The following is a 17,051-nucleotide window of genomic DNA, read 5'->3' as shown; positions in this document are numbered from 1 at the left end:
ACTCTGGGGATGGCATACTAGACAGGTTTTTGTGTGTGCAATTTCCTAGGTTTTTAAAAAAGCAAACTGAACCCTGCCCAGAAATTCCATTATGTGGCATCATATTGACACCCACATGGGTCATCAGTAGGGCTGGAACCTTTAGATCCACCACACAAATCTGTCCACTTGAGTTAACAGAGTAACTGATAGCAGTAATAGGTTGCCATCCTCTATATGGACCAGCACAAGAGGGGGATTTCATAGACGTTCGCAGACAGCAGAGGAATGGTGAGATTCAGGAATCTAGGCTCTGGAGGGGAGTGTTCTCTAGTGGGCATAGACTCCTCTGTCCATTCCTCCAAAATTTGACACCTGCTGGCCTGTCCCTTCCAAACTTCCCCTGTCCCAGTCTTGTCTTTTCCCCACTCCTGGCTGCTTGTCCCAGTCCCATTCTCCTGGCCTATGCAATCCCAGTCTCAACTTCTCAGGCTTCTCATCACAGTCCCAGTCTCCTTACCCATGAAGAGCTAGTGTCCCCCTGCCAATTCCCTTTCCAGTTTCAGTCTCCCACCCCATTCCCAGCCGTATTGCCCAGACATTTCCAGTTTCCCCCAGCTCCTTGCCCAGCCACGCTCAGCGTCCCCCACCTCCTGGCTCCTCATCCGATCTGTCTCTCTTCTCCACACTGACCTCCTCTTCTTTCCCTTCCCCCACCCAACCACATTCTCTGCTCACTCTGTCTCCTAGCCCTGATCTACCTTCCCGAGATCCTCATCCAATCTTAGTGTCGCTGCCTCCCGAGCTCCTTGTCTCCACCTCTTTGCCCAGCCTGCCTCAGTTCTCCCCACGCACCCTGGCTACTCATCCCATCTGTCTCCCTTCCCCCTTCACCTCTTCCTTCTGCCCCACTGGTTCTAAGTCCTAGTCTCTTTGCCCTCCCAGCTCCCTGTCTAAGTCTCTTTGCTTACTAGTCCCACTCCCCCTGGCTCCCAGGCTCCTTGCTCAGCTTGTCCCAATATCCCCCCACCTCATTCTCAGTCCAAGTTTCTCTCTTCCCCACCACCAGCCTTCAGTCTTCCCTAACCCAGTGAATCAGGTACCCATTTGCATCTCGGTGGACTGGAGGCAGCCTTTCTGTGTGAGATCAAGCAAGACTCCGACCCCTGACTTTTGGGATTGTAGCCAAGCACCTGGAGCACTCAGCCACCATGCCTCATATGGGCTTATACTTAGGCCAAATTTGAGCAGACACATCCCAGACACCGAGGCCAGTCCCTCCCAAATTTCAAGTCCCTCCTCCAGAGCATGGGAGTGCGAGAGCTGTTAAAAAAAAGAATTTTTACTGTGGGAAAACCAATGTGTTATTCTCCTAGTCTCATCCTTGGAAACAGCTGAACTGTTTTAGCTGGAAAGAAAGAAAGAAAGAAGGAAAGAAGGAAAGAAGGAAAGAAGGAAAGAAAGAAAGAAAGAAAGAAGGAAACCAGCTTGAGACAGACACTTGGCATGGAAAATTTCAGCCCTAACAATTAAAGTTTGGCAGTTATAAGCAATGGAAAGGAGTCTTATAATGGGATGTGTCAGGCAACCTTAATAACAGGCAGTACTACCAGCCCTGCCCGTGATCATTTTTTAAGCATAATGATCGCTGATTTACATCTTTGAAGGATTCCGTTTATTGCTTTTTGCAAAGCTTCATTATAGCTAAAAACAAATCATGGCATTGTAGCGAGGTGGGCTGGCTCCCTGCTGCCCTGGAAAGGGATGAGCCTCTCCGGACACCAAAGTGCATGGAGCCAGTGAACCCTGCACCCGCCCCTCGGAGGTCAGGGCGCAGGACAGGAAGTATAAAAGCCCGACCACAGAGCTCAGTTGAAACACAGCCACCGGAGAGGCCAGACACCTGTGGTGGAGCTTCCAGCTGGGAGACCAGGGCTATCGGCGGCCGACCCGAGGACTGGCCAGACCAGCCAATTCCTGATGCTAGCCCGAGCCCAGAGACGCTGCCAAGCTTGCAGATCGCCAGTTACCCCGAGGAGCTGTCAAGCCAACCATGCGCCAGTTACCCCGAGGAGCCCAGGGTGTGTGACCCCTTGGAGGATGCCGGCTGGACCCAGGTTACCTCTAGAGGGGGAGATAGGAAGGTAGCCCGGGGGCAGCCGACCCTAGTCAGGCTGCAACGCTGCCAGAGCCAATGTCAGTGTGTTGCGGCCAGGATCCCCACTGACACAGCAGCGGGTCTTCTGCCGCTTCTAGGGCCCCGGGCTGGGATGCAGTGGAGTGGGTGAGCCTTCATCCCCCCTGCCACTCAACTCGCGGGTGGCCGTCTGCCCCTCTCCCAGGCCTCTTGGAGCCAGGAGCCTGGGTTTGCTAGTGAACTGTTTGCTCAGCCCCTGCTTGAGGGCCTGAGCTACTGACTGTTGGCTCTGCAGCCAGGCTAGTTCCCCGACACTCCTGACAGAAGTAGCGAGGTGGTCTGGCTCCCCGCTGCCCCGGAGAGGGTCAAGCTGGCCAAAGCCACCCAAAGGCATTTATCTAGTTAATCATATGGTCACTGAATCAGCTATTCCCTGAACAGCAAAAAATATCCCATGTCATCAGAATACAACAGGGAAAGTAATAACTGCTGGGAGTATAAATCTTTTAAGTACTAATACTCTTATGCACCAAAGAAAATTAAATGCTTAAATTGTGACATTAAGTCAACATCACAAACCCATGAAATTCCGAAATGCTCAAATCACATGGAAGGGAGTTAAAAAATGGTGTTCTCATGTGTATCATATGGAAAAGCTCTCCCTCCAAAATTAACAAGTGGGGGGGAAATTGTAAAATATTCTTTAATGCTGAGAACAAAAATCTGTATGTGATCTTTAAACCCAACCACTATAAAGGTTATTTTTATTGTTTATAATGTATGTTGCAGCAGCACCTAGAGGCCTTATCCGCACTGTGCTAGGTGCTGTACAAAACTCATAGCAAAATGATGGTCTCTGCATCAAAGAGCTTGCAATCTAAGTATAAGTAAAGAGACAGCAGGTGGATTTACCGAACAGACCGGGGAGCACAAAGTCACAATGAGATAGCTGTGATCGGTATTCTCTACACCTTTTATCAGTAACTCAGGGTATCTGATAGGAATAAAATAAATGGTAAAAATCGAATCTTAGAGAACATTCCCCTCGACGCACAAAAAAGTGAAGATCTGAATTAAACCAACCTAAAATAAAAGTCATGATTCAGCACATTTTGTTTCTGGTACTGGACTTCAAAAAATAGATTCAAAGTTTGCCTGAATAATGGGCCTGACCCTATAAACTTTACCAATAATCCTTCCTCGTGCAAACAGTACCATTGACATCAAGATCTTAAGTATCGGCATTTGGATGGAGTTAGGCATACAGATTAGGCCCAGCATGTTTAAGGGGAGTGATTTTCAATCTTTAGGGCTTGTGTAACTGAGGTGAGGGAATGGAGAATCAGGCTCTGAGGATATGTCTACACTGCCAAAAAATCCCCAAGGCAGCAAGTCTCAGAGTTTGGATTAACTGACTTGGGCTCACGGTGTTTGCACTGCAGGGCTAAAAATCGCAATGCAGAAGTTCCTGCTCGGGCTGGAGCATAGACTCTGTAACCTGGCTATCTGGGAGGGTCTCAGAGCCTGAGCCCCAGTCTGTGCAGTAACATCTATGCTGCTATTTTTAGCCCCATAGTTCAAGCCCCGTGAACCCAAGTCAGTTGACCTGAGCACTGAGACTCGCTGCATTGGTTTCTTTTTTGCAGTCTAGACGTACTCTTGGTGTCTATCATGATAAACACCCATTTTTTCATGTTCTGTGTGTATATAAATCTCCTCACTGTATTTTCCACTGAATGCATCCGATGAAGTGAGCTGTAGCTCACGAAAGCTTATGCTCAAATAAATTGGTTAGTCTCTAAGGTGCCACAAGTCCTCCTTTCCTTTCAAATCTGCAATTTTAAAATGAAAACAGTGCCCGACAGAATATTCTCTTTCCACTTTAGCAACATAAACGTACTTCATCTTCGTTGACCCACAGTAGAGCATGGTATTTAACATTTAACTATACAAATCCGATCCCGTTTGTGCCTGCATGTTTTTGTTGGGCAGAAGCACATTCTGTGAACCACCGTTTTTGTTTCAAATTGACACAAGGCAGGTTCCAGATGCACATCAATGTGGCTATTGCATATGCTCACTAACAGGCATAGCTGCTCCCTGTGAATTACTGAAATGATATTACACAATAACATATGTAGTGCGCATAGAGCATTTCTCATGTTCAAACACATAGCAACTCATTTGTACTCACTACTCCTCTGTGAGATCCAAAACCTATTGCAGTTAATGGGAATCTTGCCATTGACTTCAATGGGCTGTGGATTGGGCCCTACCCCTGCTCACATTGGGTAGCAGCTACTCACATGAGTAGTTCCAGTGAAGTCAATGGAGCTAGATAATGTGAAAAAGTGGTTCACAATCTGACCCTAAGTCTTATCCATGAAGTGACTGACCCAAGATCACATAGCAAGTGGGTGGCAGATCAGGATTCAGATTCCCAACTCTATGCTCATTCCTATAAACCTATCCTCCCACCTTCCCACAAACAGAAGAGACTCCTCCACCTGCTTGCTAGAGTGTCTGTAAAAAAAATAAATAAATACATGTACAAGTAGCAGTAACCTTCTTCGTGGCCAAAATAATTAAAATAATTCAGGACCTAACTTTTTAGTCATGATTCCAAAAAACCTTCCATTAAATCAGTGGGAGCTTTTGTAAAAAAGGACTGTAGAATAAGGCCACCCGTCATTATTTTTGTACAAACCACTAATAGTCAGCAAAATTTCAAAAGTTAAAAAAGCTTTCAGAAAAAAGATGTTGTTTGAACAAAAGGAGAGTTTTAAAATAGGGCCTGAAATCTCTTACTTATCCCTGCGTTTGCACACCTCTGTTTAACAAGGGATGTACTGATTTCTGATTTTCAAATTAAAAAAATGCTCTTGGATTCAGACATCTTCTCCAAGTTCCAGCCTGGAAGGAATCTCTCCAGCTATTTTTTAAATCCACAAAAACAGACCCTTGATGATGGAAATGCAATTGTGTGACACTATCTTACTCCTATGAACTGTTGCCTTGGTAAATATGCAAACAGAGACAGTTGAACTAGGTCTAACTATATGGACACAACTGCCTTATAGTGACGTGTTAGCTAAGTACTTTGGCAGTAGCCGAGTTTCAGAGTAGATCTACACCCTTTAAAATTTGCCTGCTATGTCCCTGATTCAGGAATGCACCTATTCACGTGCTTAACTTTAAGCACATACTTGAAAATATACATAAGATGCTTTCCGGAATCGAGGCCCAGATACTTAAGGCTCAGTTATGTCTCCCAACCAGAGGAGGGTTGGTGGAGGCAAGAGGTGACTGAGATATTATGCCTGGGTAGGGCAGAAATGGGCATAATGGGCCAGATTCTGCTCTGAATTTCACCGGTCTTCTCTACTGTCTTTAGTGGATTTACTCCCCATTTACACTGATACAACTGAGAGTTGAATCTAGCACAATCTCTCTGTTGGTAGGGGAACACACTCACCTGTAGCCATAGCCACAACCCACCCAGATACGCCCCTCCACGGTGTTCGTGCTGTCAGCAGCACCAGCAGCTCCCCAGCCATTACACTTGGAGAGCCCTGGCTGCAGGATGGCTTCCTGCATGCTGAGGAGGGAGGGGATTCTCTGCACGCTTCACCTGCTAGCACACAAATACTGAAGCAGCATGTAATTTGGCCCTGTTTATTTTTCTCCTTTCATTAGTGCATGTACATTTTTTTCAGAGCTGGTTTAAAGAAAATTGAGTCAGAAAGCGCCTGGTGGACAGATTCTGCCCTCACAGCTCCTCTTGAAGTAAGAAGGACTGGACACAATTAAGGGGACCTTAATGGGAATTTTACGTGGCAGGATAGAACCCTTAGTTTACACAGCCTTCCCACTCTGAGATGCTTAGTTAAATCATAGAATCATAGAATATCAGGGTTGGAAGGGACTTCAGGAGGTCATCTAGTCCAACCCCCTGCTCAAAGCAGGACCAATCCCCAACTAAATCATCCCAGCCAGGGCTTTGTCAAGCCTGACCTTAAAAACTTCTAAGCAAGGAGATTCCACCACCTCCATAGGTAACGCATTCCAGTGTTTCACCACCCTCCTAATGAAAAAGTTTTTCCTAATATCCAATCTAAACCTCCCCCACTGCAACTTGAGACCATTACTCCTTGTTCTGTCATCTGCTACCACTGAGAACAGTCTAGATCCATCTTCTTTGGAACCCCCTCTCAGGTAGTTGAAAGCAGCTATCAAATCCCCCCTCATTCTTCTCTTCCGCAGACTAAACAATCCCAGTTCCCTCAGCCTCTCCGCATAAGTCATGTGTTCCAGTCCCCTAATCATTTTTGTTGCCCTCCGCTGGACGCTTTCCAATTTTTCCACATCCTTCTTGTAGTGTGGGGCCCAAAACTGGACACAGTACTCCAGATGAGGCCTCACCAATGTCGAATAGAGGGGAACGATCACGTCCCTCGATCTGCTGGCAATGCCCCTACTTATACATCCCAAAATGCCATTGGCCTTCTTGGCAACAACGGCACACTGTTGACTCATATCCAACTTCTCGTCCACTGTAATCCCTAGGTCCTTTTCTGCAGAACTGCTGCCTAGCCATTTGGTTCCTAGTCTGTAGCGGTGCATGGGATTCTTCCATCCTAAGTGCAGGACTCTGCACTTGTCCTTGTTGAACCTCATCAGATTTCTTTTGGCCCAATCCTCTAATTTGTCTAGGTCCCGCTGTATCCTATCCCTACCCTCCAGCGTATCTACCTCTCCTCCCAGTTTAGTGTCATCTGCAAACTTGCTGAGGGTGCAATCCACATCATGCTCCAGATCTTTTATGAAGATATTGAACAAAACCGGCCCGAGGACTGACCCTTGGGGCATTCCACTTGATACCGGCTGCCAACTAGACATGGAGCCATTGATCACTACCCGTTAAGCCCGACAATCTAGCCAACTTTCTACCCACCTTATAGTCCATTCATCCAGCCCATACTTTAACTTGCTGACAAGAATACTGTGGGAGACCGTGTCAAAAGCTTTGCTAAAGTCAAGGAACAACACGTCCACTGCTTTCCCCTCATCCACAGAGCCAGTTATCTCGTCATAGAAGGCAATTAGATTAGTCAGGCATGACTTGCCCTTGGTGAATCCATGCTGACTATTCCTGATCACTTTCCTCTCCTTTAAGTGCTTCAGAATTGATTCCTTGAGGACCTGCTCCATGATTTTTCCAAGGACTGAGGTGAGGCTGACTGGCCTGTAGTTCCCAGGATCCTCCTCCTTCCCCTTTTTAAAGATGGGCACTACATTAGTCTTTTTCCAGTCATCCGGGACTTCCCCCGATCACCATGAGTTTTCAAAGATAATGGCCAATGGCTCTGCAATCACAACCGCCAATTCCTTTAGCACCCTGGGATGCAGTGCATCCGGCCCCATGGACTTGTGCTCATCCAGCTTTTCTAAATAGTCCCAAGCCACTTCTTTCTGCACAGAGGGCTGGTCACCTCCTCCCCATGCTGTGCTGCCCGGTGCAGTAGTCTGGGAGCTGACCTTGTTCGTGAAGACAGAGGCAAAAAAAGCATTGAGTACATTAGCTTTTTCCACATTCTCTGTCACTAGATTGCCTCCCTCATTCAGTAAGGGGCCCACACTTTCCTTGATTTTCTTCTTGTTGCTAACATACCTGAAGAAACCATTCTTGTTACTCTTAACATCTCTTGCTAGCTGCAACTCCAGGTGTGATTTGGCCTTCCTGATTTCACTCCTGCATGCCCGAGCAATATTTTTATACTCTTCCCTGGTCACTTGTCCAATCTTCGACTTCTTGTAAGCTTCTTTTTTGTGTTTAAGATCAGAAAGGATTTCACTGTGAAGCCAAGCTGGTCGCCTGCCATATTTACTATTCTTTCTACACATTGGGATGGTTTGTCTCTGTAACCTCAATAAGGATTCTTTAAAATACAAGCCAGCTCTCCTGGCCTCCTTTCCCCCTCATGTTATTCTCCCAGGGGATCCTGCCCATCAGTTCCCTAAGGGAGTCAAAGTCTTATTTTCTGAAGTCCAGGGTCCGTATTCTGCTGCTCTCCTTTCTTCCCTGTGTCAGGATCCTGAACTCGACCATCTCATGGTCACTGCCTCCCAGGTTCCCATCCACTTTTGCTTCCCCTACTAATTCTTCGCAGTTTGTGAGCAGCAGGTCAAGAAGAGCTCTGCCCCTACTTGGTTCCCCCAGCACTTGCACCAGGAAATTGTCCCCTACACTTTCCAAAAACTTCCTGGATTGTCTGTGCACTGCTGTATTGCTCTCCCAGCAGGTATCAGACCTCCTCCTTCTCTGCAGTTGTCACTGTATCACTTATTAGCAGATCACTATTCATTTTCATAAAATTCATGTGGTTTCTGGGCAGGTTTTACCCTCTATTGAATGTTGGTATGTCACAGGGGTGGCCACCTCACACACATTCCCTTATCTGGATATAAGTCACCCTGCCTCCGTTTTCACTCTCGATTCCTCAATAACCCGAAAAGAGGCTTTCACAAGTCCAATAACAGCCTGTCTTGGAGTCTGGTTTTATTAACACAAAGTTCCAAAATAAGCACAAAAAGGTCTTCCATCCCAGGCTTACCCTGGGCACAGCCCCGCCTCCCAGAGGAACTCTCTTCCTATGTTCTCTAAGTCTCTGGAGAAGACCCAAGGCCTGGCATGCCTTCTTTGCTTTCTCCCCAAAAGGAAACCAAAACGTACAGGTGGGCCTTTCTTCCCAGCCCCAATTCCTTCCTCAGGGACCACTTCAGGAGACTGACTGACTGTCAGTCCGTCTCAGGCTCTATCTTGCACTCTGCATGTTCACTCTGCAGTCCCCCTTTGGCTATCCACTGACCTCTGTTTTTCTACCCGGACAGAGGCTTGGTTCAGTCTGTCATGTGACTAAATTCCTTGTCTGCACTTAGGGAGGCAAATCGGCTGCAGGACAGGTGGGCTGAGATCGCTATCTCCCTTTAAAAAGGGCTGGTCACCATATAGCACAGTACCATATTTATGCACTTCAGATTTTATAAAACGTGGCTGAATGCAATTTATTCTCCACAGCTTTGGGCAGACAATGAATTTCTGTCTTTATCTCCAAAAAAGCTTTTGGAGAGACTCCATTCCATAACTGGGTGTGGATACATATTTTTTCTATTTGCCAGATTACTCATTACCAATTGCTTGGCTATTCCTGAAGTCAGTGATGCTAATAAATACTTAGGAGCAAGTTCTCAGCTCGGGTAGATCTATGTAACCCTATTGACTTCATTGAAATCATGCTGATTTACACCACTGAGGATCTGGCCCATGTCTTAGATTTGATTTTAGCATTTTTTTTATTTTTATTTTTAAAACATAATTTGGATTTATCGTTGATTGCTGACAAGTCATATTTAACATACATTCCATGTCAGTGATTAGATCAATGTTCTTTGGTACAATCAGTACCTTTACAAACATCTTCTCACTTCCATGGGTATAATTCCATGAAGAAAACACAAAATAGAAAAACACTTGATATCTGTAACAGATTTTTCCCCCCATTCTTCCCAAACGCCATCTTAGAAAGAATATATGCAAATTGCGTCCTTCTGACAGTGCAGTATTTCCTTCATGGCTGAGACAGTGCTAAAATCCTTCTGAAGTTGGGTTGCCAATTTTATTTGGACGTATTCCTGGAGGTTTCATCACATGACATAACGTTTAATTAAGGATTAATCTTTAATCCTGGAGACTCCAGGACAATCCTGGAGGGTTGGCAACCCTAATCTGATGCCCAACAGATGTACCCATAAGTAAGTCGTGTCTGAGCTTTGCCAAGAATCCTACATTTCATCATATTTTTCTATAAGGAGAAAACCAGACAACTGCCCAGTGGCTAACATCACACAGCACAGAACCCCCTCAGTTCTCAATGCTGCAGAACACCCGTTAAATACTTCTCATACTGCATGCTACTAGTAGGGACCTATTATGATGCAACATGAACTTGGTTTTTCCCCAGAAGTATGTTTTTTCTGTCCTGTAAAGCCGCTTTCCTTTTAAACCTTTTTTAAATGGTGAGACAGAACTGAATTTAAATTAATTTGTTGGCTGATGAACTTCTAAAGAGATTCAAGGATGAAACCCTGTATTTCTTTCTTGATTTATTTAACATTCAAACACCTCCAGCTTCTTCAACCATGCACATCAAACTCTGGCACTGTTGCAATGCAACTGCTTTCTCCAGGACCACAGTAAGCCCAGAATGGACTTTGTGTTAGGTTAACACATGCCTCTGGTGAAACAAAAGACTGTGTCTCTAAATGACACTTTAGGGTTGCATAGTTATACACTTGATATAATTTCCCTGTCATGTTTGCTTACTTGCCCAGACATTGTTTTTCCTATGGTTATTACTATCAGTACTGCAACTTCAACTCAGGTTATAAAGTTCAAGTTGCCTTCTATTTGTTTCATACATCATCAGTAAAATCAGAGAGCAGACAGCAGTTCATTTCAGCCGCCGGAATATACACTGCCAGACATGATATAGGAAGGCAACAACAAAGAAAATAAATTTGTTTTCAGGTTTTAACATGATAGGCTGATGCCGTAAGACTGAACAACAGAAAAGAAAAAAACAGCAACCCAGAACTCTTGTTTAGACTGAGGAAGGATGATCTAGAGAAAGTACAAAGGAAGTACTCAGTGAGTCATTCTCTTTGCCCAAGCCATATATAATGGTCACAAACCACTGAGGAATAAAGTATCAAAATCCTTAGTTTCAATCATATTTTTTATATTCACCCATCAAATTTCCCCTGTGATCCCCAGAAGAAAGAACTGCCAGCTGCTATATATCATTGAAAGACAAATACTACTTATTTTTTTGAGAAAAAAATCTCAGCATATAAGGCCACAATATCTGGCAGAAAAACAAGGTAAAATTGTAAGTAAGGGCTTGTACAATAACTGATTGGAGACACTCGTATACATACAATACTGTACAAATTGGTAATCCTCACTGAATTAATCCACCTGATAATTCTTTATAATAACAAACACAAAATCAACTATTCTCGGATCCCTTCTTACAGCTTAGCAAAGATTTTATGCAGCATGAAATTACTAGGAGTAAAAGTTTGTCAGAGTGCTGTATTGAGGTCTTATATAGCTTTTACAACATGTACTACAGAACACGTACAGGGCGAGATGAAGTAGTATCAGAAATAATCAAAAAGACGTGTCAAAATAAATGAAGAAAATACACTTGTTGATGCATTATCCTTATGGGGCTTATTTGACTATTTGGCCACAAGCCCAATCCTGCAAGGGGCTGATCACGCTAAAGCACCTGGCAGGATCAGAATCTACATACTGAGAGCTGCATTGGGATCTAATATATCATTAACCATTTTTTTCACTCCCAAATACCTGCAATGAATGGATATGCAAAATTAAAATGTTAAGATCCAACTTTTCTCTAAAATTAATGAAGGGTGAACCTCAGTGTTTTGGAGGTCTGGATAAATATCCAAAAGCTTGGACATTTATCTGAATCACAGGTTTGGAAACCTTGTGAGAACTGGCTTTCATGCAAGATTGTCCAGCAGGTTCTGGTATCAGTATGGATATTTAGCATTTTGATATCTGCCCTCTTCTGACTCAAACAAATGTTCTGACCCTGCACGCGATTAGAGGCTGCAGAATTGGACCCAGAATCCATTGGAGTGGCGGACACTCAGTATGCTATTCTTGTGAGGTGTTGAGCACTCTCAACTTCTAATGAAGCCAATGGGAGCTAAGGACGCAGAGTGCTTTGTAGGGGGCACTCAGACCCTTGCAAATTTGGATCATGAGTCAACATGAAGGGCAGACGAACATTTTATGATAAATAAAGTAACCAAAATGTTTATAACCTCAAAAGGAGGTTGAATTTGGTCCATGCTTTAGGCATATGTCTGGTTGGTTTTAGGTTTACTGATCTAGCTTGTCCAGTGCTATATGAGATTGGTTTCCTTTTTGAAACAATAAAACTAATAAAACTGATTGCCACTGCCTCTAAGTTACAAGATACAGCAATGGCCTTTTATGAGCAGAAAGCTTGCTTGGTTGCAAATTCTTCTGGCCTCTACTGATGTATGTGCAGACATTTCCCCTTTCCCTTAAAGGAGATAAGGAACAGGAGTAGCTGTTGCTATGGAAACGAAGAGCTACGCAGACCAATCTGTGACCCAAAGGCGATAGCCATTGGAAAGCAAAATGTGAGCTAACAAAGCGTGCATTAGTATAATGTAATTATTTTAGACAATACACTCCATCTAGGAACATAGGAACTGCCTGGCTGAACCAGGCCTGAAGTCCAACTAGTCCTGTGACAGTGGCCAGTACCAGATGCTTCAAGAGGAAGGTATAAGAACCCCAGTATAGGCAGATGTATTAGATCCCATCTTGGTCTCTAACAGTTAGAGACTGGCTTAAGGCCAAAAGCATGAGGTTTAATATTCCAAAATTGTTTTAAGAATTAACTATAATAAATCTAGATATTCTTGTTACCCATATAAATGTCCAATCCCTTTTTGAATTGTATTAAGGTCTTGGCCTCAACAACTTCCTGTGGCAATGAGTTCCACAATATAATAATGCAACATGTCAAATAGTATTAAATTTTGTAACTTTTGAATTTGTCCCCTTTTAATTTTATTCTCTGATCCCTTGTTCTTGCTCTGATATTGGGAGAACAGAAGCTCCCAATCTATCTTCTTTATGCCACTCATTATTTTACATACTTCTATTTCCTCTTATTCATCTCCTGCATTTTACAGTTGTTTAAAACTAATAAAACACTTCGCCTCTAATTAAGGCTACTACCTGTCTGTCTGTTAAGCTTATTAATTCGTTGCTATTTAAACAGGGGACTGAATAAGCAGTAGCTTCTGGTTTTTAGGCTAACACACATCTTTGACTTGGAAGGTACATCAGACCTCTCAACTGATCTCAGTGAGGCATGAAAAAAATCTTTCCCGGAGTTAATTTTCAGTTTACAAGACAATTTTCTGAAGAAAAGCAGGCCCTCACAATTTAAAATCATTTAAATAAAAAGCGTCTAACTGTGACAACAGATGCAATGCTCTGACTGTTATTTATGGGGCATCTCAAAATTGTGACCTTCCCAGCACATTAATACCTTCACTGTGCATTTAGAGTAAATTCTTACCTGTCCCCCTTTTGGCTGGTACCGGATGTTGTCTGTCGATCCAATTTTGGATCTGACATTCTTGAGGTCCGGCAGAGGCTGGTTAATAAGTCGTAGTTGCTTAGGAGTGGCTGGAGATTTTGGAGGAGTGCGTATGATGGCGACTTTCTTCTCAGTGGGCACCAATATAGCAGACTTAGGAGTGCCTGGAGTATGAGGGGTTCTGGAATAGCTTGGGGTCCCAGGAGTGCCTGGGGTACGGGAGGAGTAGCTGGGTGGGGTACCAGGAGTGATGGCAGTGGATCCAGGGGTAGTGGGCGTAGAAGTGCCACTCTTTCCTGTCCTGCGAATTGGCTCCGATCCTATATTGAAGACACAACAGCGTTAAAACCATATGGATAAATCGCTCTTTTCTTCATATTGCGTCTCCACAGACTATGACACCTATAATTGTAAGTATCCTGAAGCAAAGCCCACCAACTCAATGGACAGACCCACACTGACTTCAGTGGGCTTTTGGATTAGGCATTAATGTAGCCTAGATAGTGGAGATGGTTTCGACTGTAAACTTTTGAACAGTAGATTTCAAATACATGGCTGCATTTGGTCATGTACCATAGCTAGTAGCTTTGTATCTACAGTAGAATCCAGAGGGTAGATCCTCAGCTTGTGTAAACAGTCATACCTACATTGACTTCAAAAGAGCAATGATCGTTTACTCCACCTATGGATCTGCCCCCAGGTAATTATTGTTCTATTAGCGCAAGTATCAAGGTAATTATTACAAGAATACCTCAATTATTATTTAATCTACACCTGGAATAGAGGTCATACAAACAGCATCAGCCAAGGCATGAACTGTCTCCCCCCACCCCCTTCACCTCAATAAAGTGTTCACTTTAAAGCTTAGTCAAGACAATTTCAATTCTAAAATGATTAAATTAGGCAGCAAGAGAAAACCCCGGAATGGAGTCAGAAGTCTACATTGTACTCTTTTCCTTGCTGTATGGACATACATCCTTGGCTTCCACCGAATTTTCTGGGGAGTCCTCTTAGATCAGTCCCTTTGAGTGCACTAACAGCCAGTGAAATCAAAGGGACTCATTCTATTTATGTCACTGGGGACGGATGAGACCCAAGGTACCGGTACTCCCGGGGCTAAGGAGAAAGCCTCTTTGTTGAACATGACACACTAAATGGATTAAGCACTCTTTACTCTCATCTCTGCTTTTCCCAGATTGGGCTCTTTCTCTCCCAATCAACTGTCGGTCAGGGTTCTCTCACTGCACTGACTATGCAGGAGAGAGAATGGGATTTTCCTGCCTCCCTGCAGCCTTTATTTTTTATTCCTCAGGCGTCCATCCCTTTTGGCAAACGCACTCTGGTATACGGCTGCCCCAGACAGGAGGATGGGCATGTTGTTCATTTGCTGCTATGCCAGCCAGGGGTCACTGTGCACTGAGATGGGGCTGCACTTTATCCTCGATACTCAAGATGGGATTTTCAAAGGATTTTCAGTGGGACTTGGGTATCTAACTCCCTTTACATAACACATGAACTAAGGGTTGTCCAATGAAATTAAAAGTCAGCTGGTTTAAAACTAACATAAGGAAGTACTTTTTCATGCAACACACAGTCAACCTGTGGAACTCACTGCCAAGTGATGTTGGGGAGGCCAAACGTATAACTGGGTTCAAAAAAGAATTAGTTCATGGAGGATAGGTCCATCAGTGGCAATTAATCAAGATGGTCAGGTATGCAACCCCATGCTCTGGGTATTCCTAAAACTCTGACTGCCAGATGCTGGGAATGGACAGCAGGGGCTCGATCACTCAAAATCGCCCCATTCTGTCCATTCCTTCTGAAGCAGCTGCCACTGTCAGATACAGGACACAGGGCTAGACAGACCATTGGCCTCACCCAGTGTGGCCATTCTTATGTTCTTAGGCTTCTTTGAAAAAAAAATGGCTTCTGAAGAGGCAGAGACAGAAGAATTCCTGTGGGACATGTAAGTACCAAGCCAGGTTCTGAGGCCTGAGCTGAATGCTAGACTGGCAAGGGAGGATGTCTGGGAAGAGGGGTGGTTACATTTCCTTGGTCTTAGGGTAACTTGTTTAGATTATGGTTCTATAGATTTGCTTCTGTGCAAACAGGTCCCCGCTTCAACTTCTGGAAATCCTGGCTGGTAAACCCTCTGGATGAATTAAACATCACACACCTTCCACTGTGTCTTTATTATTGCTTTCTCCCTTGTGCTCCAGGTACAACACAAAGATGGCAGCAGCTAGAAGCAGCCCCCTTTCTGGCTTGCTGGCTCAGCCTTTTATACTGCTTGCTTTCTTCTCCCTGCTATCCAACTGGTGAGCTAATGATTGGCTCTCTACAGATACAAGTGCTCCCGTCTAACCTTCCAAACCTCCTCTTACTTTAACCACACCCAGTACACTGGGTGCTAAGTGCCGGCTTCTATAATGCCCTGTTAATAGCTGCTAACAGCACTGTCACACCCTGATAAAAACACCTGGCTGGTTAAGTGCTGTGTCTTTCTTCTGATGAGTCACCCCAATAACTTACATACAACTATTTTTAGGTAAAGCTTCTTTCTGGCGTGGCATTAACTAAGCACCAGGAGACCATTAAACCAAAACAACAAATTAACTAATCTTGGGTATTTATTAAATAAGCCTCCCATTTTCATAACATCATCAGAATTATTTTTTTTTTTTTAAATTATACTGCTCACAGTGTGTGTGTTTCTTTTTTTTGTTTATAAATGGTCTCTATTAAATGTGTCACACAACTGGGAAACCCATGTGAAGGGATTTTTTTATACAAGAGAAGGGCTTCAACTGCAGCCCTAGGTCTGAGCAACCCAGACTTTGGGAAAGGTTGGTTCCACAGCTGGACTCAAACCTTTGTCGCTATATTGGTCACAACAGCACCCCATATCTGAACATGCCCAAATTTGGGGTCCAGATCTCTGGTCCCAGCAGTACAACTCAGGCCGACTTTTTAAAGGCAAAGAAAAGGTAGGGATGGATGTAGCAAGTGTGTGAAATATATAGCAAGGGTGGGCGAAAACCCCAGGAGAGTTAGGTTGCAGAGAAACATACGGGTAGTCCGTCGTACTGAAGAGGAGATGGAGCTATTGAAGGAGAAAGAATTCTCATCTCTGTCTCGGTCTCCTGATATACCTCTCCGAGTGGGGAGGATGGAGGAAGGTCTTGGTAGAGAGGAACGCTTTTCTGGACTCTTGGTTATTCCATCCTGATAGGAGCAAAAAGAAAAAAAATCGCTTTACAGTAAACGTAATTATCCAGATTGTGATCTCTCACTAGTTTAACACAAGTGCGATCCCATGGTAGCCCCATGCAACTGAGATCAAATGACGCCCAGTTCCTTTACATTTCATGCAGGAAGCTCTGATGATTATCCAGGTCTGATGAGTCACTTAAATCCCTTGGGATTTACTGACTCTGGGCATCTAGCTTTTAGATTGACTGCCTCATAGGGGAAGACATTTCAAAAGTGCTCAGCGTTGGCTGAACTCTGCTCTCACTGAAGTGAATGGCAAAACTCCTCCTGACTTCAATGAGAGCTGAGTTCGGTCAATACTGAACCCTTTTGAAAAGCCCACTCTAGATTTTCAGTTTGCCTAAGACTATGCTGAACAATCCAGCAAATTCATTTTTACAAGGCTCCTTAAATGTATGGTTGCCTATTTCAGGGGAAACTCCCCT

The 17,051-nt window shown here is 44.2% G+C and overlaps 1 protein-coding gene across 50 annotated transcripts in view; it reads right to left on the bottom strand.

The window, feature by feature from the left end:
• The window catches only part of MAP2 (microtubule associated protein 2), a 342,823-nt gene that overhangs the window by 21,021 nt on the left and 304,751 nt on the right, over positions 1 to 17,051 (bottom strand). For all 50 annotated transcript variants that reach the window (XM_043525130.1, XM_043525141.1, XM_037912108.2 and 47 more), the window contains 2 exons: positions 16,425 to 16,578; positions 13,333 to 13,673 (listed from right to left, as the gene is read on the bottom strand). In XM_043525130.1, coding sequence (XP_043381065.1) covers positions 13,333 to 13,673; positions 16,425 to 16,578 — 495 coding nt within the window. The remainder of the gene's footprint in view (positions 1 to 13,332; positions 13,674 to 16,424; positions 16,579 to 17,051) is intronic.

The sequence above is a fragment of the Chelonia mydas genome, chromosome 11 (assembly GCF_015237465.2).
Source record: "Chelonia mydas isolate rCheMyd1 chromosome 11, rCheMyd1.pri.v2, whole genome shotgun sequence".
Lineage (NCBI taxonomy): Eukaryota > Metazoa > Chordata > Testudines > Cheloniidae > Chelonia > Chelonia mydas.
This window is presented reverse-complemented; position numbering and strand designations above follow the sequence as displayed.